This window comes from Phyllopteryx taeniolatus, chromosome 7 (genome assembly GCF_024500385.1).
Source record: "Phyllopteryx taeniolatus isolate TA_2022b chromosome 7, UOR_Ptae_1.2, whole genome shotgun sequence".
In the NCBI taxonomy this organism is placed as follows: domain Eukaryota; kingdom Metazoa; phylum Chordata; class Actinopteri; order Syngnathiformes; family Syngnathidae; genus Phyllopteryx; species Phyllopteryx taeniolatus.
In genome coordinates, this window is record NC_084508.1 from 8,196,220 (window position 1) to 8,223,345 (window position 27,126).

Consider the following 27,126-nt stretch of genomic DNA (forward strand, 5'->3'; position numbering starts at 1 on the left):
TGACCTGTGGCCGTAAGGTGGTCGTGGCGGCAATCCCCGAACTCGTTGGTAGACACCAACGATGCCGTCAAGCTGAAAAAGGAGTCCTACCAGGCATTTTTGGACTGTGGGACTCCTGAGGCAGCTGATGGGTACCGGCTGGCCAAGCGAAATGCAGCTTTGGTGGTCACTGAGGTAAAAACTCGGGCGTGGGAGGAGTTCGGTGAGGCCATGGAGAACGACTTCCGGACGGCTTTGAGGAAATTCCGGTCCACCATCCGGCGTCTCAGAAGAGGAAAGCAGTGCACCATCAACAGTGTGTATAGTGGGGATGGGGTGCTGCTCACCTCGACTCGGGACGTTGTGAGCCGGTGGGGAGAATACTTTGAAATCGGGACTTTGTGAGTCGTTGGGGAGAATACTTCGAAGACCTCCTCAATTCCACCGACACGCCTTCCCATGAGGAAGAAGAGTCTGGGGTCTCTGAGGCGGGCTCTCATATCTCTGGGGTTGAGGTCACCGAGGTGGTTAAAAAGCTCCTCGGTGGCAAGATTCACCCGGAGTTCCTAAAGGCTCTGGATGTTGTAGGGCTGTTCTGGTTGACACGCCTCTGCAACATCGCATGGACACCGGGGACAGTGTCTCTGGATTGGCAGACTGGGGAGGTGGTCCCCCTTTTTAAGAAGGGGGACCAGAGGGTCTGTTCCAAATACAGGGGGATCACACTCCTCAGCCTCCCTGGTATCCAGGGGTGCTGGAGAGGAAGGTCCGTCGGGAAGTCGAATCTCAGATTCAGGAGGAGCATTGTGGTTTTAGTCCTGGCCGTGGAACAGTGGACCAGCTCTTGACCGTCGGCAGGGTCCACGAGGGTGCATGGAAGTTCGCCCAACCAGTCTACATGTGTTTTGTGGACTTGGAGAAGACGTTCGACCGTGTTCCTCGTGGAGTCCTGTGGGGGGTGCTTCGGGAGTATGGGGTACTGAACCACCTGATATGGGCTGTTTGGTCCCTGTACGACCGGTGTCAGAGTTTGGTCCGCATTGCCGGCAGTAAGTCGGACTCGTTTCCAGTGAGGGTGCCAAGCCTGCCTTTTGTCACCGATTCTGTTCATAACTTTCATGGACAGAATTTCTAGGCGCAGCCGAGGCGTAGAGGGGGTCCGGTTTGGTGGCCTCAGTATTGCATCTCTGCTTTTTGCAGATGATTTGGTTCTGTTGGCTTTATCAAGCCGTGACCTCCAACTCTCACTGGAGTGGTTCACAGCCGAGTGTGAAGCGGCTGGGATGAGAATCAGCACCTCTAAATCTGAGACTATGGTCCTCAGTCAGAAAAGGGTGGAGTGCCCTCTCCAGGTCGGGGATGAGATCCTTTCCAAAGTGGAGGAGTTCAAATATCTTGGGAGTCTTGTTCACGAGTGAGGGAAGAATGGAACGCGAGATCGACAGGCGGATCGGTGCAGCGTCTGCAGTGATGCAGACTTTGTATCGGTCCGTTGTGCTGAAGAAGGAGCTAAGCCGAAAGTAGAGCCGCTGCTCCTCCGCATTGAGAGGAGCCAGATGAGGTGGCTCGGGCATCTGTTTAGGATGCCTCCCGGACGCCTCCCTGGTGAGGTGTTCCGGGCATGTCCCACCAGGAGGAGACCCCGGGGACGCCCCAGGACACGCTGGAGAGACTACGTCTCTCGGCTTGCCTGGGAACGGTTTGGGATCCCCTCGGAACTTTGGATTTTTAAGGAGAGAGTGTGGGGATATGTTTATTAAAATATTAGCAGTAAAAGATCAATGCATCCCTTCTGTTCCGTGTTGCTGTTTGTTTCCGCAGAACATTGTATTTCTGGACTGCTGTGAACCGAGGACCCCTTGCATGTACCATAACATTTGTTCAATAAATAAAACGAAGTTAGACGCTGTGACCAATTTAAAAATAACATCAGGGCAATTTAATGGAACTCTTGATACGGCAATGCCATGGCAGTTCTTGCAGAAAAAGTCAAATGAACAAACAATACATGTTTGAGGTGAGAAACTTAAAACTCATTCACTGCCAGCCTTCCCAGTTGACATTGATATTTGACTTCTAAAGCTGTCAATGGCAGTGAATGTGTTTTAATAGGCTATTAATTCCAAACTAGTTGCAAATTGCTTTTTGGCAAAGTTTGAATTCACGAAGCCATGACTGTTTTTACGTGCCATTTGAAAGAGAATAGCGTGTACTCGGCTTGCGTCGGTGTTGTCATCCTACGGCGACAATTTAACCCAAATTTCTACGATCAATGAAATATTTCAAACATGACAAAGTTCTACTTACAAATAAATTTGGTGAAATGTCATGCTTTTTAATTGTATTTTTTTGCATTGATGTCTGCGTAAGACAAAACTAAATGTTCATATTTATGCTTGAATATGATACCTTTACAACATTAAATGATCCTCAATTCCCATAAATTCCAATAGAAAGTTTCCAATTTGGAATACATCCAAAATTCCCCAGCTAGATTTCTCATGGAAGTTTACTGGAAACCTTTCAAAAATGTTGACCGCCGTCCCATGTTGAAATACTTTAGCGAATAACACACATACCTGTATTCGAAAGACACATATTTCAGTATTCTAGCTCGTTGTTTTTGTTTTCTATCGAGTTCAGTTTTTCTGATTCAACTTTCCAAAATGTGAAAGGTTACTCCGGCTCAAATCAACGTTCCAGATTGGGAGTGTGCAGTGTAGTGTTGACAAATGTCACGTCAGACTGCAATGGGGCTTACACTATGAATGACATTCTGCAGGTCGAGAATCCTGTTTTCATGTCCATGTCCGTATGGCAGCGGGGAAGTCTGGCCACCCTGATAAAGAGTTCCAATATAGTTTAACTTTAGTGCTATACAAAAGGTGTTTAGCCACCATTAGCGATGCTGTTAAAATAACTTTAGATAGCATAAAACAGTAAATAATAGGACTGATAATGGAATCATAATGGCAACACCCATGTTTACCTTTAACTCCTCCCTCAGGGAGTCTTTTTCAGCCGTCACCCGCTGGATTTTTTCGTCTGCCAGTTTAAGATTGTCTCTCAACATATTCAAAGCTTCAGCAGATGTATTTGAGCTTGGATCGCCACGGATCTGCTTTTGATGGAAGATCAGGACATTAATTCCCCTTGTTGACCATTTTGTTGCCAGTGGCGTGTCTTAGCGAGCAGCGCCAACCTTCAATAACTCCTTGTGTGAGTATTTTTCTGCTGTCACCTGCTGGATTTTTTCTTCAGCCAATCCGAGTTTCTTTTTCAGTTTGGAGATTTCTTCAGATGTGTTTGAACTGGTCTTTTGCTATGGATTAGGAAATGTAGTGTTGTTGAATTCATCCATAGCTGTAAAGCTCGAAAGAAAAGTCTTCTGGTACAAACCTTCAGTTCCTCCATCAGTGAGTCTTTTTCAGCTGTCACTTGATGGATTTTTTCTTCAGCCAATCTGAGTTTCTCTTTCAGGTTGGAGAGTTCTTCAGATGTGTTTGAACTGGCCTTTCGCTACGGGTTAGGAAATGTAGTTTTTGTTGGATTCGGCCCTATCTGAACAGAAAAAGTCTTTGTACTAACCTTCAACTCCTTAATCAGTGAGTCTTTTTCCACCGTCACCTGCTGGATTTTGTCTTCTGTCCACTTAAGCTCCTCTTTCAGTTTAACAACTTCAGCATTTGCATTTGCACTTTGGTCATCACATTGCTTCTGCTTTTGTTTCAATTAGAAAAGTAGTCTTGATGAATACAATTTTCGCAACTGACCATGAACTTTCTCTTGTTACTTACCTCAACTTCTTTTGAAGCTTTTTCTTTAGTCAACTGCTGGATTTTGTCTTCCGCCCGTCGAAGCTTCTCTTTCAGTTTAACAACTTCAGCAGCTGCATTTGCGCTTTGGTCATCACGTTGCTTCTGCTTTTGTTCCCAATTAGAAAAGTAGTCTTGATGAATACAATTTTCGCAACTGACCATGAACTTTTTCTTGTTACTTACCTCAACTTCTTTTGAATCTTTTTCTTTAGTCAACTGCTGGATTTTGTCTTCCGCCCGTCGAAGCTTCTCTTTCAGTTTAACAACTTCAGCAGCCGCATTTGCGCTTTGGTCATCACGTTGCTTCTGCTTTTGTTCCCAATTAGAAAAGTAGTCTTGATGAATACAATTTTCGCAACTGACCATGAACTTTTTCTTGTTACTTACCTCAACTTCTTTTGAATCTTTTTCTTTAGTCAACTGCTGGATTTTGTCTTCCGCCCGTCGAAGCTTCTCTTTCAGTTTAACAACTTCAGCAGCCGCATTTGCGCTTTGGTCATCACGTTGCTTCTGCTTTTGTTCCCAATTAGAAAAGTAGTCTTGATGAATACAATTTTCGCAACTGAGCATGAACTTTCTCTTTTTACTTACCTCAACATCTTTTGAATCTTTTTCTTTAGTCAACTGCTGGATGTTTTCTTCTGCCAGTCTAAGCTTCTCTTTCAGGTTGGAGATTTCATCACATGTGATTGAACTGTTATTTTTCTATGGGTTAAGAAATGTAGTCTTGTTAAACTTAGTGATATTCGTTAAGATGAAAAGAGAGTCTTCTGGTACCAACTTTCAATTCCTCCATCAATGAGTCTTTTTCTTCGGTCAATTGCTGGATGTTTTCTTCTGCCAGTCTGAGCTTTTCTTTCAGCTTTGAGATTTCATCAGCTGTACTTGAACTTGTCTTTTGCTGTTTCTGATTTGAAAATGCAGTTTTTGTTGAATACATCCCTATCTGTAAAGAAGTCTTCTGCTACCAACCTTCAACTCCTCCATCAGTGAGTCTTTTTCAGAAGTCACCAGCTGGACTTTTTCTTCAGCCCATCTGAGCTTGTCTTTCAGTTCTAAAACTTCGTCAGATGGATGCTTTGAGCTTTCGTCGACTGGCTGCAGCTAGAACATTTAGAGAAGAGAACACCAATTACGTGCCAAGGATGTTTTTGTGAGCTAACAGGATTAAGTAAAAAAAATACCATCGCTACTGATTTCTATGAACTGTTGTAAGGCGGGTAAAAGCTCCTGATCTTAAATTTCAATGAGGATCAAGAATCCATTTATAGTTTATTTGTTTGTTTATTTGTTGGTTTTGTGGGGGGGTTTGTCAGTTGCAGCAGTGGTCAACCAGATCTAGGGGATGGAGTGGAACAGTCTGGAGTTACACGTCATATTTAATATAACAATTTAGATGTGTGTTTTGAGTAGTTTAGGGTGTCTGGGCGACTCTTTGCCGCACACTAAGCGATTGAGCGCTGCACATCTAATGCCGTGTTGCAATGGAAAACTGAGACCATGTAACATATTTTGAGGCTCCACATTCAATATATCATCTTGTATAAATAATTTTTTTTGGAACCAAAAAAAAATGTTGCCATTATCAGGGAAAAAGTGGCTAGCAACAAAAACAGGAGATTGTGGATATTTTAAGAGGCTGTTGGCAATGATCGATCGCCCCATTCCCTGACTGCACCTGTGCAATTTGGTGACAGAGACTCTCCACGCTTTGCTTTCTTGCCATACGTACATATGAAATTATGAATATGGTATTAGTAAACGTTATTGTAAAACACAATATAGATTGTACATGTATTTTACATTGTATTGTTATGGCTTGGCAGCCCCCCAGTGGCCGACTGGGTCTCGCTCATGCCTGGACCTGGAAAGGTTTTTTTTTGTTTTTTTTGTGTGAAAAGCTCAAGTGCATTTCTGATTGGCTGTTATATCTGCGACGTTTCAATGATGTTTCCCAGCTATTCAAATTTTGAATTGCTGCCAAACCAGTGGCCGATGGTTGGCCACTCATGAAAACTAGTTGCCGAACCTGGCAGACTGCTTGACAGTTCAGTCGGTTTTGGCCACATCACTCAGATCCTTAAGTATATGTTGGTTGCAGTTGATTTTACAACCAATTCAATTGGAACACGAATGTAGTCTAAATACGTATTATTACGGTGTATCATATCCATCACGCAACATTGTAATTTTCTCCAGTGCTTACCTCAAGTTCCTCCAACTGTGAGTCTTTTTCTTCCGTCACCTGCTGGATTTTTTCTTCTGCCAGTCTGAGACTCTCCTTCAGTTTAGAGATTTCAGCAGATGTGCTTGAGGTGAGTTGCTCATTCTGCTGCTGCATTTGCTATAAAATAGTAAATATAATTTTGTTTAATTCCTCCGTATGATGACGTATACCAGCACAAGAGGTCTTCTGGTACCAACCTTCAGTTCCTCCACCAGTGAGTCTTTTACAGCCGTTAACTCCTGGATTTTTTCTTCTGCTACTCTGAGTTTCTCTTTCAGTTCTACAACTTCAGCAGATGTATTTGAGTTTTGATCGGCACTCTGTTGCAGCTGTCGTTGAAATAGGACATGTACACAAATACATGTACCTTACACTGTAGATGGTCATGTCGCTGTGCTTACCTCCAATTCCTCCGTCAGTGAGTCTTTTTCAGCTTTCACCTGTTGGATTTGTTCTTCTGCCAGTCGGAGCTTCTCGTCTAGCGTTAATATTTCCGCAGAGGTTTTTGAGTGCTGCTCGTCGTGCTTCAGCTGAATTTGCTATGGAGTGGGAAAGGTAGTGTATTCCTGATTGAAGAACCGACATGGACACCAGAGAACGTCCTCCAATACTTACCTTCAATTCTTCCATCTGTGTGTCTTTTTCAGATTTCACCTGCTGGAGTTTTTCTTCTGTCTTTGTGATTTTCTCTTTCAGTGTTAACAATTCAGCAGATTGTTTTGAGTTATGCTCCTCATCTTGCAGTTGCTTTTGCTATAGATTAGAAAATGTAGTGTTGACGAATTCACTCATATCTGCAGAGATAATGGAAGTCTTCCAGTACCAACCTTAAATTCCTTCATTTGCTTGTCTTTTTCTGCCGTAACTTGCTGGATTTTTTCTTCAGCCACTCCGAGCTTCTCTTTCAGGTCTGAGATTTCAGCACACGTGTTGGAGATGTGTTGCTCATGCTGTAGCTTCTGTTGCTGCGTGTAGAAGTAAATTCATTCAGAATTAATTAGCTCCAATGGCACCAATGTTCGTGAGCAGATTTGGGGAATCAGCACAGGAAGTCCTGCAGTACAAACCTTCAGTTCCTGCATCAGTGACTGTTTTTCGTCCATCATTAGAAGGATTTGTTCTTCAGCCAATCTATGTTGCTCTTTCAGGTTTGCGATTTCATCAGATGTACTTAAGCTGTCGTTGTCGAGCTGTATCTGCATTTTCTAAGGATTTAAAATTTGTTTTTCTGATATTCAGATTAAGATCCATAAGAATGTGCACCCAACATGGACACAGAAGATCCTCTGGTACTGACCTTCAATTCCTCCATCTTTATGCCTTTTTCTGACTTCTCCTGCTGAATTTTCTCTTCAGCATTTTTAAGCTTTTCTTTCAGTGTGAACATCTCAGCAGATATTTTTGAGTCGTGCTCCTCGTGCTGCAGCTGCTTTTGCTATGGAAATGCAGTATTGACAACTTCATTTATAACATTCTATCATGTCACAACTCAGGAAGTCCTCTGGTACCAACCTTAAACTCCTCCATCAGTGAGTCTTTTTCAGAAGTTAACTGCTGGATCTTTTCTTCTGCCCGTTGAAGCTCCTCTTTTAGTTTTGAGATTTCAGCGGAAGCATTGGAGATTTGCTTTTCATGCTGCTGCTGCATTTGTTAAATGTTGGGAAAAGTGTGTACATCTGTTAAAGGGTCATCACAATCCTGCTCCTCCAGTAGGCTACCAACCTTTAGTTCCTCCATCAGTGGATTTTTTGCAGTCGACACCTGTGAGATTCTTTCCTTGGCCAAACGGAGCTCTTCTTTCAGCTTTGTGATTTCAGCAGACGGTGCTGCATGCTGCTCCTGCATTTGCTAAATGAGAAAATGTAATGTGTTGACGAATCCATACAAAGATTCATTATAATACACAGGAAGGTGATCCTCCACCAACCTTTAATTCTTCCATTTGTGCATGTTTTTCACCCATCAGCTGCTGGATTTTCTCTTCCGCTAGTTTGAGGCGCTCCCGGAGGTTTGACATTTCTGAGGTGTGTTGCTCACACTGCAGCTGCTTTTGCTAACGGTTCAAGAAATCCATACTTCGAACTATCCAAATGTATGAACATCGGTGTAGAATCGCAAGCGGTCTTATGCCACAAACCTGAAACTCCTCCATGAGTGAGTCTTTTTCAGCCGTCAACAGCTGGGTTTTTTCTTCAGCCAAACTAAGCTCCTCTTTCAGGTCCACTATTTCAGCAAACACGGTAGAGTCGTGCCGTTCGGGCTGCAGCTGCTTTTGTTACAGATTGGGGACATCCTCTGTTAGGCACGGACAATCTCAAAGCTGCAAGTTCATGATCGACATTCACTGGTGTGTTTTGGGTTTGCTGTTCTGGGCACTTGGGTGTCTTTGTGTGCGTGACTCTAAAAATCTGAAGTCTACCAAAGAATAATTGGGCGGGCAGGATTGAAATGCGAGACCTGAAGCAGCTGGCCAAAGATAGTGGTTCCAAATTCCAGTGGAAAGGTGTAGGAATCTTACAGAGACTGATGGATTTGATTATTTTAAAAGACATGATTTTAACTACTCCTTTTTAAATCGTGGGGCTTGATGTGGCTGTATGTGTTAAAGATCCATCATGATGCAAAACTGTGTCTACAACAGAAGAGCCATAAGTACTAACTCTACATTCCTCCTCCAGTGCGTCTTTTTCTGCTGTCACCTGTTGGAGGTTTTCTTCTGACGGCAGGTTTGAGATCTCATCCGATGTATTCGAGTTGCGTCGCTCGTGCTGTGGAGAACGAAGTTATTACGAAGTTCATATGTGATTAAGATTAGTAACGAACTAGTCCGTCCATGCTAACCTCAATCTCCTCGATCTGTCCGTCTTTTTCTTTCGTCAATTGTTGGATTTTTTTTGCTGCCTGCATGAACTTTTCATTGGGTTTCAGGATTCCAGGAGGCGTGTTTGAGCTTTGTTGGGCCTTCTGCATTTCCTTTTGTTACATGTTAAGAGACATCTGTCAAGATCCATAATAAAGCATACGTGTGGAAAAACGGGAAATCCTGAGGTACTCACGTTCAATTCTTCCATCAGAGAGATTTTTTCTTTCGTCACCTGGTGGAGATTTTCTTCTACCAGTCTGAGTGCCTCTTTCAGGTTGCAAATTTCATCAGGTGGATTTGAGCTTTGGTCCTCAGGCTGCTGTTTTATTTTCTATAAATGGCCATGTGGTGTTGGGCAACGAGTCTGGACAAACAGTTTTTACTAACCTTAAAGTCCCCTCTTACCTCGATTCCCTGACTCCTCTGCCTGTCCGGACTGCGACTGGAGCTGCTGGACATACTAACGTTTTTATAGTGTTCAGCCTCCTGGCGATAGTGATCCCTTTCCTCCTCCAAACTCTTGACAAAGGCGTCCAGACGCGATGGCGAGCGTGCCCTTCCACAAATGCCGTATCTCGTCCGCCAGCCCTCCAACTCCAGCACCAAGACTTTCTCTGGAGAACAGCAACTCACAGATCACTGGTAGTGGTACAGAATCTAGGAGAAGTCAAAAATGCACTGCAGTTTACCAACAGACATCATCTTCTGCACTTTGTCCTGCAGCCTGCTTTTCTCTGCTGCCAGTAAATCCACCATTCCCTTAAAATTTTCATCCTGCTCTCTGAGATCCCCCAACTGATCCTCAAGCTCGGATTTTATAAACTCCAGGTCAGAAGCTTCCTGCGTATACAAATCCCCCAAAAACAAGAACAGCGGGGCGGTTTACAGAAGAACAAAGGCTATTTATTTGCGACAAAGTTTTAACACATTCACTGCCAGCCTTCCCAGTTAACATGGATATTTGACTTCTAAAGCCGTCAATGGCAGTGAATGTGTTAAAAGCGCAACAGAGCTTACAACGTGAATGTCGTCCTGATGGTCAACAGTCCTTGGTTTCTGTTCGTGTTCGCCTGGGAGATCTGAAGTCTACAATGAGGCATCAGGAGTGAAAAAGTGAAAAAAAAAAAATGTTACTAAATCTACCATATATGCAGCCCTGACCATTCTTTTTTTACTGAGCTGATCCTCCAAGTTTTTAATGACTTCCTGTTGCTTTCGGTTAACGTCCTGTTGGAGGAAGAAACAAATTCTCACTCTTTGATGTTTCTCTCAGGGTTGAACTAAGTGATACAAATTCATCCTCACTTTCAGATCTTGCAATTTCATTTCGGCAGTTTTCAACTTTTGCCTCTTCTCCATCTCCATCATCCTGGCGAGGTTGCGTATGTCCGTGATCTCTTGACACAGTTCATGGTTCTTCGATGTGAGGTCGGCCACTTTGGTGGAGGACTTGTGCCCCACTCCCTTGACCTTTTGTTCCAGTGTGACGTTGGTCTCTTGCAGTTCATCGATCTGTGTACAGCAATACACGCAAAAAGACACAGAGTTGTAAAATAACATTTCTGGAAAGCAAACTATGTTCCACAACCAATCTCTGATTGACTTACTTGGTTATTTAAGAGTCGTATGTGTTCCTGAGAATTTTCCAGCTCTGTTTTTGATTTTGTGAGTTCTTCCTGCTGCAGGCCGGCTGCATGCGGCTCATCAGACAGAGATGTGGCATGAAGTGCTGTATGAAGAGAAGGATTACTCATCTTTAGGTCAACGAGGAAGTGGTTAGTTTATTAGCTAGCTAGCTGGTTGATTGGTTGGTAAATTAGTCGGCAGTCTGGCACGCAAACTTGAACAACTAAAATGGGCAAAGGTGTGTATCAAGTGATTTTCTCCCTTTTGAACAAAAAGGTGATCCTTTTGTTACATCTGACATCCTCAATGAAGCAGAAAATAACATGCTAACTAACAAACACATATACATCCATCCATCCATTTTCTACCGCTTATCCGAGGTCGGGTCGCGGGGTCAGTAGCTTTAGCAGGGACGCCCAGACATCCCTCTCCCCAGCTACTTCATCCAGCTCTTCCAAAGGGATCCCAAGGCGTTCCCAAGCCAGCTGAAAGACGTAGTCTCTCCAGCGTGTCCTGGGTCGTCCCCGGGGTCTCCGGGGTGGGATGTGCCCGGAACACCTCACCAGGGGGGCATCCGAATCAGATGCCCCAGCCACCTCATCTGGCTCCTCTCGATGTGGAGGAGCAGCGGCTCTACTCTGAGATCCTCCCGGATGACCGAGCTTCTCACCCCATCTCTAAGGGAGAGCCGGACACCCTGCGGAGGAAACTCATTTCGGGATCATGTTCTTTCGGTCACGACCCACAGCTTGTGACCATAGGTGAAGGTAGGAACGTAGATCGACCGGTAAATTGAGAGGTATGCCTTTCGGCTTAGCTCCTTCTTTACCACAACGGACCGATACAAAGTCAGCATCACTGCAGACGCTGCACCGATCCGCCTGTCGATCTCTCGTTCCATTCTTCCCTCACTCGTGAACAAGACCCCAAGATACTTGAACTCCTCCGCTTGGGGCAGGATCTCATCCCCGACCTGGAGAGGGCACGCCACCCTTTTCCGATTGAGAACCATGGTCTCAGATTTGGAGGTGCTGATTCTCATCCCAGCCGCTTCACACTCGGCTGTGAACCGTTCCAGTGAGAGTTGGAGATTACGGCTTGATGAAGCCAACAGAACCGCATCATCTGCAAAAAGCAGAGATGCAATACTGAGGCCACCAAACCGAACCTCCTCTACGCCTCAGCTGCGCCTTGAAATTCTGTCCATAAAAGTTATGAACAGAATCGGACAAAGGGCAGCCTTGGCGGAGTCCAACCCTCACCAGGAACGAGTCCAAATTACTGCCGGATATGCGGACCAAACTCTGACTCCCGTCGTACAGGGACCGAACAGCCCGTATCAGGGGGTTCGGTACCCCATACTCCCGAAGCACCCGCCACAGGATACACAAATACATGACTCCACAAATGTTTTTATCTTTTGTAAATAGGGTATCTGTGCTAACACTGCAATCAAAAGCCCTGTGACTTTACCTTCTGCCTGCACCCCGACATTCAAATTCTTCCTCCGTAATTGACGGATGATCCTGGCCTTTTCTTTGCAGTCCTTCTCCAGGCTGTGGATCTTTTGGACATACCGCTTGTTCAAAGACTTCAGCAAAGCAAGCTCGTCGTCCAGCTTCGTGATGTAGACCTTCAACTCTGCAACGAGAAATAAACGGTTTCACGGGGGTCACTGTGGACCTGATTATGGTCACACCCTCACATGACGGTTACCTTTGGTCACGTGGGCTTTTTCGCCCTTCACCATCATGAGCTCAAGGTGAAGCTTTTGGTTCTCCCGGGTCAGGCGGACATCACAGTTTTGGCTTTCTTTCTCTGACTTGTCTGTTGATCGTTGGGATTCGTTCAGGCTTTCGGTTGTGTGGACCAGATCACTGTGTTAACAAATTATTGCAGATGAGTTTAAAAAGAAATTCACTGGACGTGCTCATCTGTCACTTTCACACCCGTAAAAATACCAGCTGACAAACAACAATGAAGACTCTCCACACACAACCCAGGCTAAATTTGGCTCCTTTCCCCTCCCAAAAAAATATCAGTCTCTTAGTCATACTGGATTACTTTGACATACTTCCTTGACACCAATTACTACTTTTCTATTTGCCAGAGATCTTACATGAGTTATTTAGTTCGATTTTCAGCTAATAGCTGTGGATAGTATCCACAGGAAAGAAAAACAGTAACGTGAATTTGTGAATAGCGAAACGTGAATAGGCAGGGGTTCACTGCATACAGGGTTTAAAACATTAACATTGACAATCAGAAACGTTTTCTATTCGTGGTGGGTCTTAGTCCATAATCCTCGTAAACAGCGAGGGTTGGATGTATTCTCAATGTCAAGGAGGGATAAATGACGGTTGCACCTGAAAAGTTTCTCAACAAGAGGCACAGATTCTGCTCCTAGATAGTGATTGTAGCCCATCATGTGCAGGTGACCCCTCAGCTTGGACCTTTTCCTCTCTTTGTTGACAGCCATGGTGCTCATCTGCCATAAACATTGGAAAATTGATAAGCATCCAGGAAAACGTGATTCCCTAATCACCAAATTGTCACACATGCTTACAAGTGGCAAAAGCTCAAGTATTCTCATAGTAAACAAACCCTTACATGTCATGATTTGGCTAAATCAGAGGCGATTGAGAAAACATGGTAAATGGCTTGACTGATGATTTTAGCCTTCTTCTATACCACCACAATTTGAATGTGTGAAGGATCAGTCAAAAATTGAAATTTTACACAAACCTGATAGATGTTTGTCTCCCAGTCTAAATGGCTACTCTTGCAATCTTCTCTGTACAACTACTTACATCCACTTGATTAAGCTGTCACGCACAAATTCTGATGGATTAATTTGGATTTGGGATGTTTTCTATATCCTTAAAAACATCCCAATTTGGCGTATACCTGGCACGGCAACTCCAGATAGTACACATTTTAGCCATCATTTTCAGTTTAGGCCAGGAGGAGTCAATCCTTTTACTGCCATCAGAAAGTGCCCTGGCGTCGATTATTTATAAACAGAACATCTATAGTGAACAGTTTGGCTTTACAAAAGATAAGAGTATTAGTGCGTCCAAAGTGTGCGGGCCATTGTGAATATTTAGATATTCATTATATTAAAAAAATAAAAAACACGACGGACTTTGTCTTTATGATGCGTTACAACATAAGATCAAAGACTTGTTCATGACTCCCTTCGTGCTTTTTAAATATACTTTTCATAATTATAATGAAGCATATATGAACCTACTGTTCAAAAAATTTTAAAAATAAAAAAATATATATTTATATATATATATATACTCGTAAAACTGTATATTAGCGCCTGCCCGTCAAAAACATTAGCAGCAGTAGCTAGCTCATTTATGCTAGCTAGCTCAATTATGCGAGTTAGTCGATGACGTCACGCGACGCAGGCCGCGAAACACAAACATATGCCAACCTTTCATCTGCATATTGTCGCCTCCGTGTTTATAATGTGTGAATAAAATAACATTTCAACTTTTCACGTTACGTTGCCGGTGTATTTACGTAACAGGAGTGGAGTCCTCCATGCTCTTTGGACTTGTTGCAACAAGTTCTGACAGAGGGAGAAAAACAGCGATGTCACTGTGGAGCCATCACACGGAACCGGGGAGGCTCAACCGGCCGGGGAGGACAACATTGTGAAGTGCCACTTGGACCATGTCACCGGAGGTAAAACTAAAATGTCCTCCGGTTATTACTATGATGATACACGTCCGTGCAAACGTAGACGTGCAGTCCAGAGCCAAACCCACGCACGCCTCCATTGGGACGGGAAGCAAAATTAGTTTTTGAGGCCCTCTATTTAGGCCATAAATATTGATTATTGGTCATTCTCGTTGCCGTGCAACATTGCAACTCTGGCAGTGTAGTGGAAATGATCTCAGCGGTTCCCTAAACATTTTACACCAAGTACCAAAGTGTCTGCAGCCAGGTCGGCATTGAAAAATGAGAATCTGTTTTCAATGTCCTTACATGAATAAAAGAAGGTTAAAATAAATCAATAAAAAAACGAAAGATTTTAGTTGAGCCTACTATTGTCATGACATTAAAATGCAGTAGCGTAGTCGGTGTAAGTGTTCATCAAAACCTAGGCGGTTCTTAGCCTCAAATATATATTGAATATTACTGTATGCCACTACAGTGTTCCCTCACCACTTCGCGCTTCACGTTTTGCGGCTTCAGTGCTTCGCGGGTTTTCCCCAAATATTCATCCAAAAAAAAACAAAATTCATCAAAAAATTTAAATGAAAAAATACAGCCATATCAACAGCCATATTGCGGAAAGACGCGTTGTATCATGTTGATGCGAGAGAGAGAAGGTTTCCCGGCATGCCAAACAAAGAGATGAGTTGACTCAGAGGCTTTGTACATGCCTGTACTGTACTGTACATGCCACGGGCACTCATACAAGGTGCGTGATTGGTTCCCGGCGTAACATCGACCAATGAGAGCACGAGTGGATGTATCCCATGAGCTGATTGGCTGCGCATCCTCGCAGCCTCACCCAGCATCTTCCCTTGTTGTGTCTCGCCAGTCTCGTCCACGCTGTTGGCTGTCTCGCATACCGTATCTTAGTGTTGTGTTCGTGATAATGTTTTTTGTTTAAGCAATAACCTTTTTTGATTAGTTAAGCCCTTACAATGCCGCCTAAGCGCTGTGCCCCTGCGAAAGCTTCCTCCGGGGCGCCCAAGAGGAAGAAGAAGATGATGACCATCAGCGAAAAAGTGAAACGTTTAGATATGATCAAAGAGGGCAGAAGTTGTGCATCTGTGGCACGCCGTTATGGCGTGAATGAATGAAGAAAGAGGAAGCAAACATCTGCAAAACTGCTTCAATAAGGAAGCGAAACGTGTGTGGTAATGCCACGTAATAAGAGACAGGGTTATGTCCTTGGACGGGAATTTTGAAGCAAAAGAAAAAACAAAGACAACAGCTACCCATCACCATGTTTTTCTTCAAGGTGAAACCCCTGCTACACCATCAGCGCCTTCAGCAGAAGAGTCTCCGAGTGAACCTAAAGCCTCTACGAGTCAAGTGAGAGCCTCTCCTCCGCCACCTACGCAAGCCTCTGCGCCTCGCTCAGAAGGCAATGTTGATGAATGTTAATTACTGTATAAGGTTTTAATTAAAGATTTAAGTAAATACGTGTACTGTTGTAATCTTTGTCTCAAATATTTAAAGTATAAATAAATACTGTTTACATATTTTAAACATTCTGGTACCCACATACACGAAAATTCCTGGGGGGGCAAATCCTACTTCGCGGTTTTTCACCTTTCGCGGGGGGGGTTCTGGTCCCCATTAACTGCGAAAAACAAGGGATCACTGTATGTCGTTATCCACAGCTTCCCCGTTAAAACACTGCATTTGAATATACAAACAATTTTTTTTAAAGCTTCACTTAACACATTCACTGCCATTGACGGCTTAAGAAGTCATATATCCATGTTAACTGGAAAGGCTTAAATGCCATCCATCCATCCATTTTCAATATCGCTTATCCTGTTCATGGTTCGGGGCTTTTAAATAATTACTTTATTGGATTAGAAAAAAAAAGTGAAATTGTAACATTATACACAGTTTGAACAGTAACATTGCACTATAAGAAGATTAAAACAATATGAAGCTTCCTGTACTTTGGCTATGAGTGTACTATAAGACTATTTGATGGACATTGAGGGGAGCTTGGCATTATGTACCTGTCACATTCTTTTGACGTGTGTAAAGCAACTCGTTATTCCTTTCAGGCGTCACAGAGATGCAGACCCATGAAGTCATACCTCCTCCTAACCAGCCTCCACCCAAATCACCTGATCACGGAGATGACGGACTGCTGCTGGCAGATGGAAGGTTTGTTGAATATCCAAAGTGCTCGTTGTTGTAAGCCGCCGCCAAAAAGAAATGCTCCAGTCGTGACAGATATTGAAAGTCCCATGACAAACAGAATATCAATTACGCATACATTTATTTGACAGACGCTAATTAGACTGTAGCTGAATGCATCAGCTATTTACTAACACAAAAACTGACTCATGTAACTTAAACTATATTGGCAATGGGATTGTTTCTTTAAATAATCAGATGTCAGATTTATCCTCACAGGGCCGGAGCGCTGGCCTTGGATCACATCAGTTTTTTTCCTATCTTCTGATTGGTTTGTCAGAGCAAGCCAAGTTCAACTTGCAAAATATATCTGTAGTGATATGCACACATTAATACATTTAATAATTAGCATCTGTTGTGAGTATGAGACAAAAAAACAAAACAAAGTATTAGTCAAAAAATACACAAGCATTAGAAATACAAACATTGGGGGGGGAAATGACAAACATAGACAAATAAAACACAAATATTACACAAAAAAACGGAATTTTTGTGGGGGGGGGGGAAATTAAAATATAAATAATAGCTGCAAAATACACAAATATTACATGTAAGTACAGAAATGTTTCACAAATCCCCCTCACAAATATTCAATGAAAAATTTACAAACGTTTTTATTTTTACATTACTAAACTATTTAACAAAGACAAATTTTAAATCTATCAATTTACTGTTTTGGGCGGCACGTTGGTCGACTGGTTAGAGCGTCTGCCTCACAGTTCTGAGGACCAGGGTTCAATCCCCGGCCCCGCCTGTGTGGAGTTTGCATGTTCTCCCCGCGCCTGTGTGGGTTTTCTCCGGGCACTCTGGTTTCCTCTCACATCCCAAAAACATACATTAATTGAATACTCTAAATTGCCCGTAGGTGTGATTGTGAGTGCGAATGGTGGTTTGTTTGTATGTGCCCTGCGATTGGCTAGCAAACAGTTCAGGGTGTACCCCGCCTCCTGCCCGATGATAGCTGGGATAGGCTCCAGCACGCCCGCGACCCGCGTGAGGAGAAGCGCGACAGAAAATGGATGGATGGATGGAATTTACTGTTATGGCTCTGACGCAGCATTTTGTGCGATCTCTGCTTGAACGAGGGTACTTCTGAAGCAGATTCGTCGTCATTGTGGCGACAATTGTTTTTAAGACTGGCCGAGTCAATCTTCAGATTTAAACCGGAAAGAGTATGCATTTTCAGTTTGGCGAGTCACTAGCTTGGAGACTATTGATGTTTTCTATCGTTGTGATAGTGGTGGTAGTAAGGGGTGGCTTAAGTCTGCTAAATCCCAACTGAAGGCCCAGTTACCAAATGAACCACCTGCCACTGACGAACGTTAAAATGTTATTTGCTGTTCATTGACAGACTGAGCCTGGACAAAATTAATTCACCTGACATTATTTCCATTAAAGGGAAACTAAACCCACATTTAAAAAAACACATTGTATGTGCCAGCACTATTCAAAACATGGATTAATTATTAATGCTAAATATTGCATTTGTAAAATAAGAATTAAACTGAATGAGTCATAAATCTTCCTCCATCTCAAGACCACCATGTTGTCACCGAAATTCCCATCACAACTACTTGAGCGCGTCGCCTCCGCTATGTGCGGAACATCACTTGACCAAACCCGGATAACAGGCAAGCGGACACCCTGTGTATTACTACGATAACTAGCATAAGTACGGTTTGACGACGTGATGATTTGGGAAGTGTTTAGTTCCCCTTTAAGGAAACATTTTGGAGGTTCTACTGTATGACGATTGTGTTCAGCACTTACCATTGCCATTTTATTTTTGTAGGCTTCTCGGGCTGCAGGATGACATCACAAAAATCAAATCTGACCTGGAAAACGCCCACGGGTGTATCACACTCTTACTTACCCAAGTAAGTGAACAGCAACTGCAATTGAAGAGCGTTATAAAAGCGGTGAATGTTGTCATGGAATTTCCACTCCCCATTGAATACGTGGTGTAGGTGGCCGAGAGGGACAAAGAGATCGATAATCTGAATCATGCACTTCATGGACCTCGTGATGTCGTCTCTTTGGAGGATCAGAACAAAAGCAATAAGAAACTGATCGCCTTTCTTAACATTCAGGTAAAGCATGCGCACATGCACCGATTTTTGTCTTAATCGACTTTTAAACCATGAGAGCCCTAAAAATAAAAATACAAATCGCAGTGTATTCTTACTGCTCTTATATGTGGTGTAATCCAGATCAGTTTTTTCCCAGCCTTTGTTGAGTCAAGGCACATATTTTACATTGAAAAAAAAATCTCACGGCACTCCAATATACATAAATGTCACAAAAAGCTAAGGTAGGAAAGAGCAATTTGTTTTTTTTGTGTGTTGTATTGGCGCACCAGTCCCCATGTATAGGTGTGCAATTTCTTTTAATGGTACAACATAGTTCATTGCAAATAGTTTTATCGCACAGATCGAGAGCCTGCAAGAGAGCAAGAAGAGGCTGGAGCAGAAGCTGAAGGGACTGCAGCACAAGTCCTCCGCCGAAGTGGCCGACCTGTCCATGAAGAACAACAAACTGTGTCGTGAGCTGATGGAAAAAAAAATCATCATGAAGCAAACCAAGATGGATAAGAAACAAGTGCTGGATATCGCCTACCGGAACTTGTCCGCTTCCAAAGTGAGAATACCCAGGGACAAAGACAAAGAAAATTAAGTCGATTGCAAACTGATTTTGTTGTTTATTTCCTCTGTATCCTCCACAGGAAGTCATTATAAGTCAACAGGAAGTTATTAAAGATTTGGAAGATAACCTTGTAAAAATAAGAGCGGTAAGGTGCTGTTCTTAAGCATTTACTGTTTGTCATTCCAAGGATAATTTCTGTCTGTATTTCATTTGAGTAGGAAATAATACTGCCCTCATAGATCTTTGTTTTAAGGAGCTCCACAGGTTCTCAATAGGGTTGAAGTCAGGGGATGACGGTTGTCACACGGAGTTTTGCAACTTTTGTACCGATAGCAGCCACGGCTTCGATGTTGTTGTTGTTGTTTTGCTGCGTCTTACGGTGCGTTGTCTTGCATGAGAATGATTTTATTGCAGAAGGCGTAGTTATACTATGATTGGCTGGCAACCAGTCCTCTCGCTCAAATTCAGCAGGGTTCAAACACTTGCTTGCTGCACATCAGTAGCGCTTTAAAAGTTGCACTCTGAACAAGCTGGGCATAAGATTCATCTGTGCTTTTCAGAAAGAGCCTTCCATTTATCCATTATGAACAAACACTGTGGCTTGCCTAATAGTGTGGAACAACCTCCTCAAGAAATGTTCCTTAATTGAGGCTCGTTTGGGAAACTAATGATCAAACCTGAACCTGAAAGTGAAATTGATATCAATGACCTAAACAGACAGGAAAAATGACGTGCCGCAAAAAAAGCTATAATAAAGGCTTAATTAAAATCCGATATGTATAACAATTCGGAACACAGTATATACTATCCATGGGCTAGTTACTTTCCATTTTTATTTTTCCAAATGTTGGATTTTTGTATTCTCAGGAACTTCCAGAGACGAGTTCAAGTAGCTTAATCACATTGGATCGGCTCGTTGACCTGGAAAATGCCGTCCAGAACGTAAGTCGGATTGTTTTAACACATTTGAGCTAATATAAACATCCAACATATCTGTGGCTTGTCATGTTTGGAGTTTGTGTCTCCGCTGCAGGAATGTTAGTCACGGGGAAGAACTCATTCAAAAACCACACAAGGGTTACAGTAGTGACAAAAGAATCAAAAGTATCCAATCAGATAGACACAAATAGCTTATGGCTAGAATGGAATTGACCTCAGAAACTTGCCTGTTGACTTGTGTGTGTGTGTGTGTGTGTGTGTGTGCGCTGTTGAAGCTGAAGCGGGAGAAACTTGAGCTGCGTTCACAGCTCCAGACGTTGAGAGACAGCATGTGGGATGCGGAGCGGCGGTGGGACTTTCAGCCTGCGGAGCGGCTTCAGAGTGCAGAGACGGCGGCGGCGTCACAGCGGACGAAAGCAGCCTGCGCTTTAAGGTTTGTTTTGAAAATAAGAAGCACTATAGATTTGACAAGTACAGTAAATCCCTGCTACTTTGCAGTTCAGCGTTTGCAGTGCGCTGTATCGCAGTTTATTTTTTTCGGAGACGGGCTGGTTGGGAATCTCAGCTCCTGTGCAATGTTAGCATGTTCTCCCCAGGGCTTGCGTGGGTTTTCTTTGGGTACTCCATCTTACTCCCGCACTCCAAAAATTCACAGCTATTTTGAAAGACTATAATTGTCTATGAGTGTGAATGGGAGTGGTCACTTGTTTTGTTTTTACGTTTGACGGTGCTGAACTTCCTTTTTTCTTGCATAGCAGCAGACAATAAGAGACAATAGCCATACATATGGAATTTTACGTGACATGGTAAAACAGACGGCTCAGAACAATATGAGCAATAGTCAAGTTTAATCACAAATCTCAAAAGGCCTCCGAGGTCCACGGTTACCAGAGATTGACGACATCCCCCTGATCAATTTCACCCTGGAGGAGATTATTCTCTTGCTATTATTGCTTACGGAAAATTGTTGTGTATTTTGCGTCTCAGTCAACTGCAGGGAGCGCCAAATAGCCGCGAGAGGGAGCCCACGGGCCTGCCAAAACAGCGGCACGACTCCCAAGAATGCATTGTCAGAGAGAACATGAGGATCCAAGATGACCTGACCGCGAGGACTAGAGAGAAGCAAGTAATAATAATCAGATGTGGATTCTTCCCTGTTTTCGTTTGCATATATTTGGCCATAACACCAAGTTGTATTGTCTCTGTCGCCTCATCTAGGCTGCACACGTCGGCATGGAGGAAGTTCTGCGTGAGCGGGACGAGCTCAAACTGAGCATGAACGCTTACATCAGTGCAATGTACAGGATCGATGACCTGCTGAGGACAAAGGCAAGGAAAACGAAAGCCGCAAGCAGCGATGAATGGGCCGTCATGCTCCCTTTTTCGTGGCAAATACTTGAAATGATCTTCAAACGTTGAGATCATGAGACCAAAAAAAAATAAAATAAAATAAACACAATTTAGCATTGCACAGCTAGTGTACCTGCTTCTGATCAGGACTCATTTGGGTAAAACTTTGCAGGACGAGTCTAAAGTTCCACCCAGTGTACTGGTACCTAAAGGTACCACAGTACCTTACCAGCAAAAATAATACTTTACCGTGATTTTAAGTGGCAGTTTAAAAGAAAATGCACCAACAGCGCTCTTCAACTTAAGTGTCTAGAGTGGCCCGTGTGTGTGCAAAACGGCGAAACACGGCTACAAACTCTCGCACGCAGTGATGAACTGGAATTATTTAGCTCACGTGGCCGACTGCCAGAGCAAAAAGTCTTTTCGAGGCGTGTTCTTAAGCTATTGGGAGGGAGAGAATTATATCGCAAATTCAACAGTATGCGACACATTTCAAAGACTTGGCTTCAAGTCAAACAAGTGTGACTCAGTTTTTGATAAGCAGTCTTGTTCCCGACTGGTTGCGGTTGACAATGTAATTCATAAGTAGTTTTTGTTGCGGAGTAGAGCACACAGCCAGATACGTAGTTGTAATGAGTCATTTGCACTTGAATGAAGATATTTTCTTTCAATTTCTTGTGTTCAAATGTTCAAGACTGTTTAAAAATCTTCAAAATGTATTTTTGGAATTCAGTTATATCCAGAGTATCCTAATTACTAACCCAGAATTTGAAGTCCTTTTTGTCAGCCATTATTCCGCTGCTTTTTCTAATGACACCTGCCGTGGTATCGTCTCAGTAGCGGTACCAAGGTACTTTTTGCAGGCATATCAAAATCAGAACACTACTCCAGAGAATCCTCAAAATGATCGAATTTAACCCCACGCACGTTAGAAAGCGTAGCCGAAGAAGCTTCGCAATTAAGCGTCAGCTTTTGATTGGGCTAATTTGGGCAAATTCCCAATATGAAGTCCACCACAGTACAAGTCAAACAATTTTCCCAAAATGGCTATTTCAGATCAAAATGGCGGACTTCCTTTTCAATTTCCTACCTTGGTCCTTCAGATTTTTTTTTACGTGTCCTGCTATGATAGATATGTCTGCCAAATTTTGTGTTGATAGGTGAAACTGGTGTCAGGGGCAAAAAAAAAATGCAACTTTCCTGGAGGCTTGCAAAAATTGGGATGTTGCTGACCCCAAATTGATTCATTACGAAACCCAGGAGGCCCTTAAAATGAGGCGAATCAATTGGCTCGTAAGATGACTTTGATGCATTAACCACAGGATCAGGAGAATTTCGAGATGGTGGAGCACTTGCAAGCGGCCCACGCTGAGCTGCAAAAGCGGGAGCGGGGGCTGCAGCAATGGAAGGACCTCTTCAGTGCCATTGGCGTGGAGCTGCGCAAAGCCCAGGAAGGGCAGGCGGCTCTCCTCGTCGACCTGGCCTGCGTCCGGGAGCTTTGCGCCAGACTGGACTCGGACAAGGAGCTCGCCGCGTGCGAGCTTACATCCAAGAGCGTGGAGCTCGACACGGTGAGACTTCGCTGTTGTTTGGTTTTTTTTCTTAGCGCGAGAACGTCGCAGTATATTTCTCTTGGTTCTCCAGGTTCGATCGGAGACAGAGCTGCTGAAAAAGCAACTGGAGAGCGAGAAGGCGACCGTGCACAACCTTGAGACGCTCCTGGCCACCGCTCTTCAGAAGCTCAGCGACAGAGAGGCCAAGCTGAGGGCGCTACGAGACAGGCTCACCCCTGCTAACAATATGACGTAAGGCAAAAACTTCACATAGCTGACTCTAAGTCGTGCTGCAGGGGTGTAATTTGATCATTTGGGAGCCCAAAGCAAACCCGGTCATTGCACTGACAAGTTTTCACCTCAACACAAGATCTATTGATATCTGTTACAATTATATGACACCTTAAGTTACTACATGCAGTCGCGTATCTGTTTTGACTATGTTCCCCTTTCCCCTGCCCATGAATAATACTTATCACTAAAGATTTTGAATATCAATTAGTCTTATGATTGTAGGTTATCATCAACTAAAAAGTGTAAATTTGCAAAAATTGACAGGAACAAGTGAATCATCGCAATGCTTTCGCTGTAATTGATAAGGTCCTTTAAAAAAATATGTTTGCTTTCTTCTTCTTCTCCACTATGGTAACACTGCATCATAGTCACAAGTTTATTTTGCTGCCGTCTTCCTGAATCAAGTCTGCACACGCGCAATAAGCAGATGGAATAGTCCATTGCATGAAAAGGGAAGGAGGTGCATCGAAAGGACACTGATGGATTGAATGATAGAAGTATCTTCATGCAATTTAATGTGTTTTTAAGCCAGTGAATTTAGAATTTAGGTAATCAAGATGCTAATAAACAATCTTGGTTAGTGGTACAATATCTGTCTGGTATTTGATTGTTTGTTATGAACATTTCCACTGCTTGTTTTTTTTCTTTTGAACCTGTTTGGTGGTATTATTTCATGTACAGTACAGTGAAAATGCCAAATTCATACTGTAGTTAAATGGCTAATTTAGCCGCGAGAGACTCCGGTTTTGCGAAACTACACCTTTATTTTCAATTGTCTGCTCCAAACGGTCATTATCCAAGGCTGCCGACACTCGTCGAGTAAAACAAAGTCAGGGTGGTTGACTTGCGTCTTTAACATGTCGAGTCTTTTCTTGGTTTCCAAACAGAGTGAATGTAGATACAGGTTAATAGCATCACTTTATAAACAGGCATGTTTTAATTGGTTGTTTTGATGGTACAAGCAGGAAAAATGGAAACAAAACGAAATGAAATGCCCACTGTAATTACAAAATGGCGGCTAACAATTTGTTGTTCATCAGCGGCGACTGCAACCACGCGAGGGAGGTGGCCAATCCTCAAGTTCCTCAGCGACAGGCGAACGGCCAAACGAACGCCAGATCGACCGGGGAGCAGTGAGCTACGCAGGTGACGCCTTTCACGCAACACGCGCAACTTGTAGCACAAAAAGGAGACGCATTTTTTTTTCTTCACATTTGAAAACAAATTGATTGACACACATCCTATTTTATTGGCTTCGGTCAAATTAGCCTGTCTCGTGCAAATAAACCGGTGTTCACCCAGCCCCCCTCTACGTCGAGTATGGCTTTCGTTAGCATGAAGGCCAGGGGCGGAGCTAGGGTGTTGTGACAAGGCGAGCGGCTACTACTTGCGTAAGCAGATCCCAGAGTGTGAAGAAAAACAGCGAGCACCCATGAAGACCATAAAAGTGTGGATTGTGTTTTCACTCGTGGTGGCAGCACTTCATCACCAAGCCGCAGAATTACACTCGTCAATTAGTGTGCGAATTGTAGCGCGTTCAGAGGACACGTAGCCCAACACAAATCATTGTCCAGAAAACTCGACGCACAATGTGGCGTTACATTGATGACACCCCGCATCCTGAGATTATTCATTCTCATCCAATCGGCTTTTCTGGTATCTTGTCATCCTTTCAGACGTGAGCTTCAGGGATTGACTTCCAGTGAAGAGCACCACTCGAAGAACGCCTTCCATAAATGAAGCTTTAGACCTGCTGACTGGAACGTACTACATTAGGGGAGCCTTAACTGGACATTAATGAGGCTGTTAAGTGTCTACATTGTCAGTAATGGTTATACGGCTTCTTGGAAAAGGCGGCAGTGGCTCTGCCTATTTGGACATGGCTTTGGATTCAAATCGGGAAAATGGGACTGGTTGCTGTAAACACTAGTTCATTTCCTAAGCACAGGACAATCAAAAGGATTATATTTTATATGTATTATTTATTTTTAGATTTCCTCGCCTTTATGAGTCCTCTCTCCCATGTTTTTAATGTTTACTGGTAGTATGATAGGAACTTCAAACCTGTGTGACGCTAAAGAGCAAGGCTCATGCAGACAGCACAAACAAAGCAATAGCGTCAAATTCTTACACTGGAACCTTGGAAGTTGAACGCGATTATGGAGACATTGATTGATTCCTCAAAGGGAATAATGTCAACCGAATTCATGTGTTCAAACTGTCGCCATCTGAAAACTCAAGAAAACCCTTCTTACCTATGTATAATGCGCAACATCAATTTGCTGCTGTCCATATGCTCAAAACGTAGTATTATCCATATTTTATTAGGTTTTTCAAAGAACTATTCTGCTCCGTGTGCATGCGTGGACCTAATTCTATCGGGGTTTTTCAGGCCATGCATAATGTCAAAAAGCTGAATTGTTGCTTAATATCGCAGAACTGCAACCAAAATGTATTTGGGCATCACTAATTATGCTCCCTTCCCCATCTAAAAAAACCAGAATGAAATTCCTCATTTTTTATTTTGATGGACGTTAAAAGATTTCCTCTTCATATGCGCTCACTACAGAAACACCTGAACGTAGCTTAATGTCACGAAACTGCCAGCATTCGTCAACAAGATGTATGTGGGACATCTCTACCCTCTTAAAATACCAGAAAGAAATGCCAAATATTTTGGATGTTATGGATTTTTATATCAATAATGGGTCTGGGAAGAGGCCTTGATTCTCAGGTGAGCTAATATGTATACATTTTTAACATTAGACATTAGATATCATTTTGGAATGAAAGTACACCTTTTTCACAACTTCTAGGTACTGGTAAGCATATGTGAAAGATTAATTTATTTTTTTTCCATTTTCCTTATGCCCATGTATAGTGCACCCCATCAGCTTTTGATAATTTGGGGGGGGGATAAAGAATTGAGCATTATATAAGAGAAATGACAATAATATTTTGTCAGCAAGCTACATATCAGATAACATGAGCATCTGTGCGCTAAACTGAATTTGTGTAAGTAATGAATACATTTTGAATGAATTGTGTAACTCAATTTGCACGGAGATTGGCATCTCATGGGATGATGAAGGTTTGACTTTGGAAGAGTATTTTTTCACAAAATGTTTGGTTAAGCTCCAAATTGCACCACTTTTGGGGGTATTTGACTTTGTAAATTCCACTATTGATAGTTGAAAGATGATTAATGCTGTACAGCAGGATTTTGAAAATGTGTTTGCTCAATTACACAGAAATGAAGAGTCTCTAATTTGTGTGGTTGTTTACTGATTACGGTAACACACAGGATATCAGTCCGAAATCCATCGAAAAACTATCAATGTTTGGGTGAAATAAGGATTTAATCCCAATACAACTCAGGCAGAATTTAGCCTCCCACAGTTTGTCTGGTGCACATGTACAGACACGTTTGTGTCTTACGTTTGTTTGCCAGTGAACATCTAAATGACTTCAAGAAGGCTTGGAAGAAGAAAGTGCTCTGGTCAGATGAAAGCAATGTGGAGCTTTTTGGCATTTACTCGATTTATTGTGTTTGGAGGCGTATGACTCAACAACAAACAAAAAAAAAAGCATGGAGGCAGGAACATTAACTTAAGCGTATAACTAACGGTCATGGAGTGGCCTAGTCAGGCTCCAAAACCTCAACACAAAAGAAAACCTACGGCGAGAGCTTCATCTTAGCGGTTTCCAGGCGACAGCTGAGAAACCCGAAGTATTTAGGGAGTAAGGAGAAGTTTTATCACAAGATTTGACAGTATATTGGCCTCTAAATATGATGAAGTCGCCTTTTACCCCAAAGTTGGGATCACGAGTATTGGTTGATTTGTGCCGCATAAGCAACAGTCTGTGGCAGCCAGAATTGACAAAAACGTGTGTATTTTGTATTTTTTTTTTAAACGCATT

General features: G+C 43.0%; 2 protein-coding genes across 17 annotated transcripts in view; one reads left to right on the top strand and one right to left on the bottom strand.

The window, feature by feature from the left end:
* The window catches only part of LOC133480888 (centrosomal protein of 135 kDa-like), a 43,185-nt gene extending 28,325 nt beyond the window's left edge, over positions 1-14,860 (bottom strand). For 7 of the 14 annotated variants that reach the window (XR_009789385.1, XR_009789386.1, XR_009789387.1 and 4 more), the window contains exons 1-34: positions 12,880-13,147; positions 12,230-12,390; positions 11,987-12,154; positions 10,495-10,616; positions 10,193-10,399; positions 10,049-10,114; positions 9,905-9,973; positions 9,577-9,727; positions 9,293-9,501; positions 9,081-9,218; positions 8,866-8,997; positions 8,724-8,792; positions 8,162-8,293; positions 7,952-8,077; positions 7,747-7,872; positions 7,537-7,665; positions 7,322-7,459; positions 7,092-7,229; positions 6,852-6,989; positions 6,640-6,777; positions 6,426-6,563; positions 6,222-6,353; positions 6,004-6,141; positions 4,770-4,901; positions 4,579-4,704; positions 4,389-4,502; positions 4,185-4,310; positions 3,981-4,106; positions 3,777-3,902; positions 3,568-3,699; positions 3,379-3,498; positions 3,221-3,301; positions 2,969-3,100; positions 2,741-2,818 (exon numbers count right to left, since the gene is read on the bottom strand). Coding sequence is in view for 11 of the 14 variants with exons in the window: in XM_061779584.1 (XP_061635568.1) it covers positions 2,741-2,818; positions 2,969-3,100; positions 3,221-3,301; positions 3,379-3,498; positions 3,568-3,699; positions 3,777-3,902; positions 3,981-4,106; positions 4,185-4,310; positions 4,389-4,502; positions 4,579-4,704; positions 4,770-4,901; positions 6,004-6,141; positions 6,222-6,353; positions 6,426-6,563; positions 6,640-6,777; positions 6,852-6,989; positions 7,092-7,229; positions 7,322-7,459; positions 7,537-7,665; positions 7,747-7,872; positions 7,952-8,077; positions 8,162-8,293; positions 8,724-8,792; positions 8,866-8,997; positions 9,081-9,218; positions 9,293-9,501; positions 9,577-9,727; positions 9,905-9,973; positions 10,049-10,114; positions 10,193-10,399; positions 10,495-10,616; positions 11,987-12,154; positions 12,230-12,390; positions 12,880-13,130 (4,509 nt within the window). In the remaining 3 variants the exon portion in view is untranslated. Of the gene's footprint in view, positions 1-2,740; positions 2,819-2,968; positions 3,101-3,220; positions 3,302-3,378; positions 3,499-3,567; positions 3,700-3,776; positions 3,903-3,980; positions 4,107-4,184; positions 4,311-4,388; positions 4,503-4,578; positions 4,705-4,769; positions 4,902-6,003; positions 6,142-6,221; positions 6,354-6,425; positions 6,564-6,639; positions 6,778-6,851; positions 6,990-7,091; positions 7,230-7,321; positions 7,460-7,536; positions 7,666-7,746; positions 7,873-7,951; positions 8,078-8,161; positions 8,294-8,723; positions 8,793-8,865; positions 8,998-9,080; positions 9,219-9,292; positions 9,502-9,576; positions 9,728-9,904; positions 9,974-10,048; positions 10,115-10,192; positions 10,400-10,494; positions 10,617-11,986; positions 12,155-12,229; positions 12,391-12,879; positions 13,148-13,258; positions 13,621-14,695 lie in introns of those variants that run through there. The other 7 variants (XM_061779586.1, XM_061779585.1, XM_061779579.1 and 4 more) reach the window with 7 other exon arrangements.
* Positions 3,090-26,097, top strand: LOC133480897 (centrosomal protein of 135 kDa-like). 3 transcript variants are annotated; one of them, XM_061779611.1, is made up of 16 exons: positions 3,090-3,198; positions 14,055-14,212; positions 15,504-15,577; positions 16,291-16,393; positions 18,219-18,303; positions 18,394-18,516; positions 18,857-19,063; positions 19,149-19,214; positions 19,937-20,011; positions 20,284-20,441; positions 20,996-21,134; positions 21,227-21,337; positions 22,681-22,929; positions 23,003-23,163; positions 24,246-24,351; positions 24,882-26,097. In XM_061779611.1, the coding sequence occupies exons 4-15, from the start codon at positions 16,302-16,304 to the stop codon at positions 24,340-24,342; spliced, it is 1,563 nt and encodes a 520-aa protein (XP_061635595.1). In that variant the 5' UTR covers positions 3,090-3,198; positions 14,055-14,212; positions 15,504-15,577; positions 16,291-16,301; the 3' UTR covers positions 24,343-24,351; positions 24,882-26,097. The 3 variants fall into 3 exon arrangements, with proteins under 3 accessions (XP_061635595.1, XP_061635594.1, XP_061635596.1); XM_061779610.1 differs by lacking the exon at positions 3,090-3,198 and having other exon boundaries at positions 13,929-14,212; XM_061779612.1 differs by lacking the exons at positions 3,090-3,198; positions 15,504-15,577 and having other exon boundaries at positions 13,929-14,212.
* Positions 26,098-27,126: the final 1,029 nt, after the last annotated feature.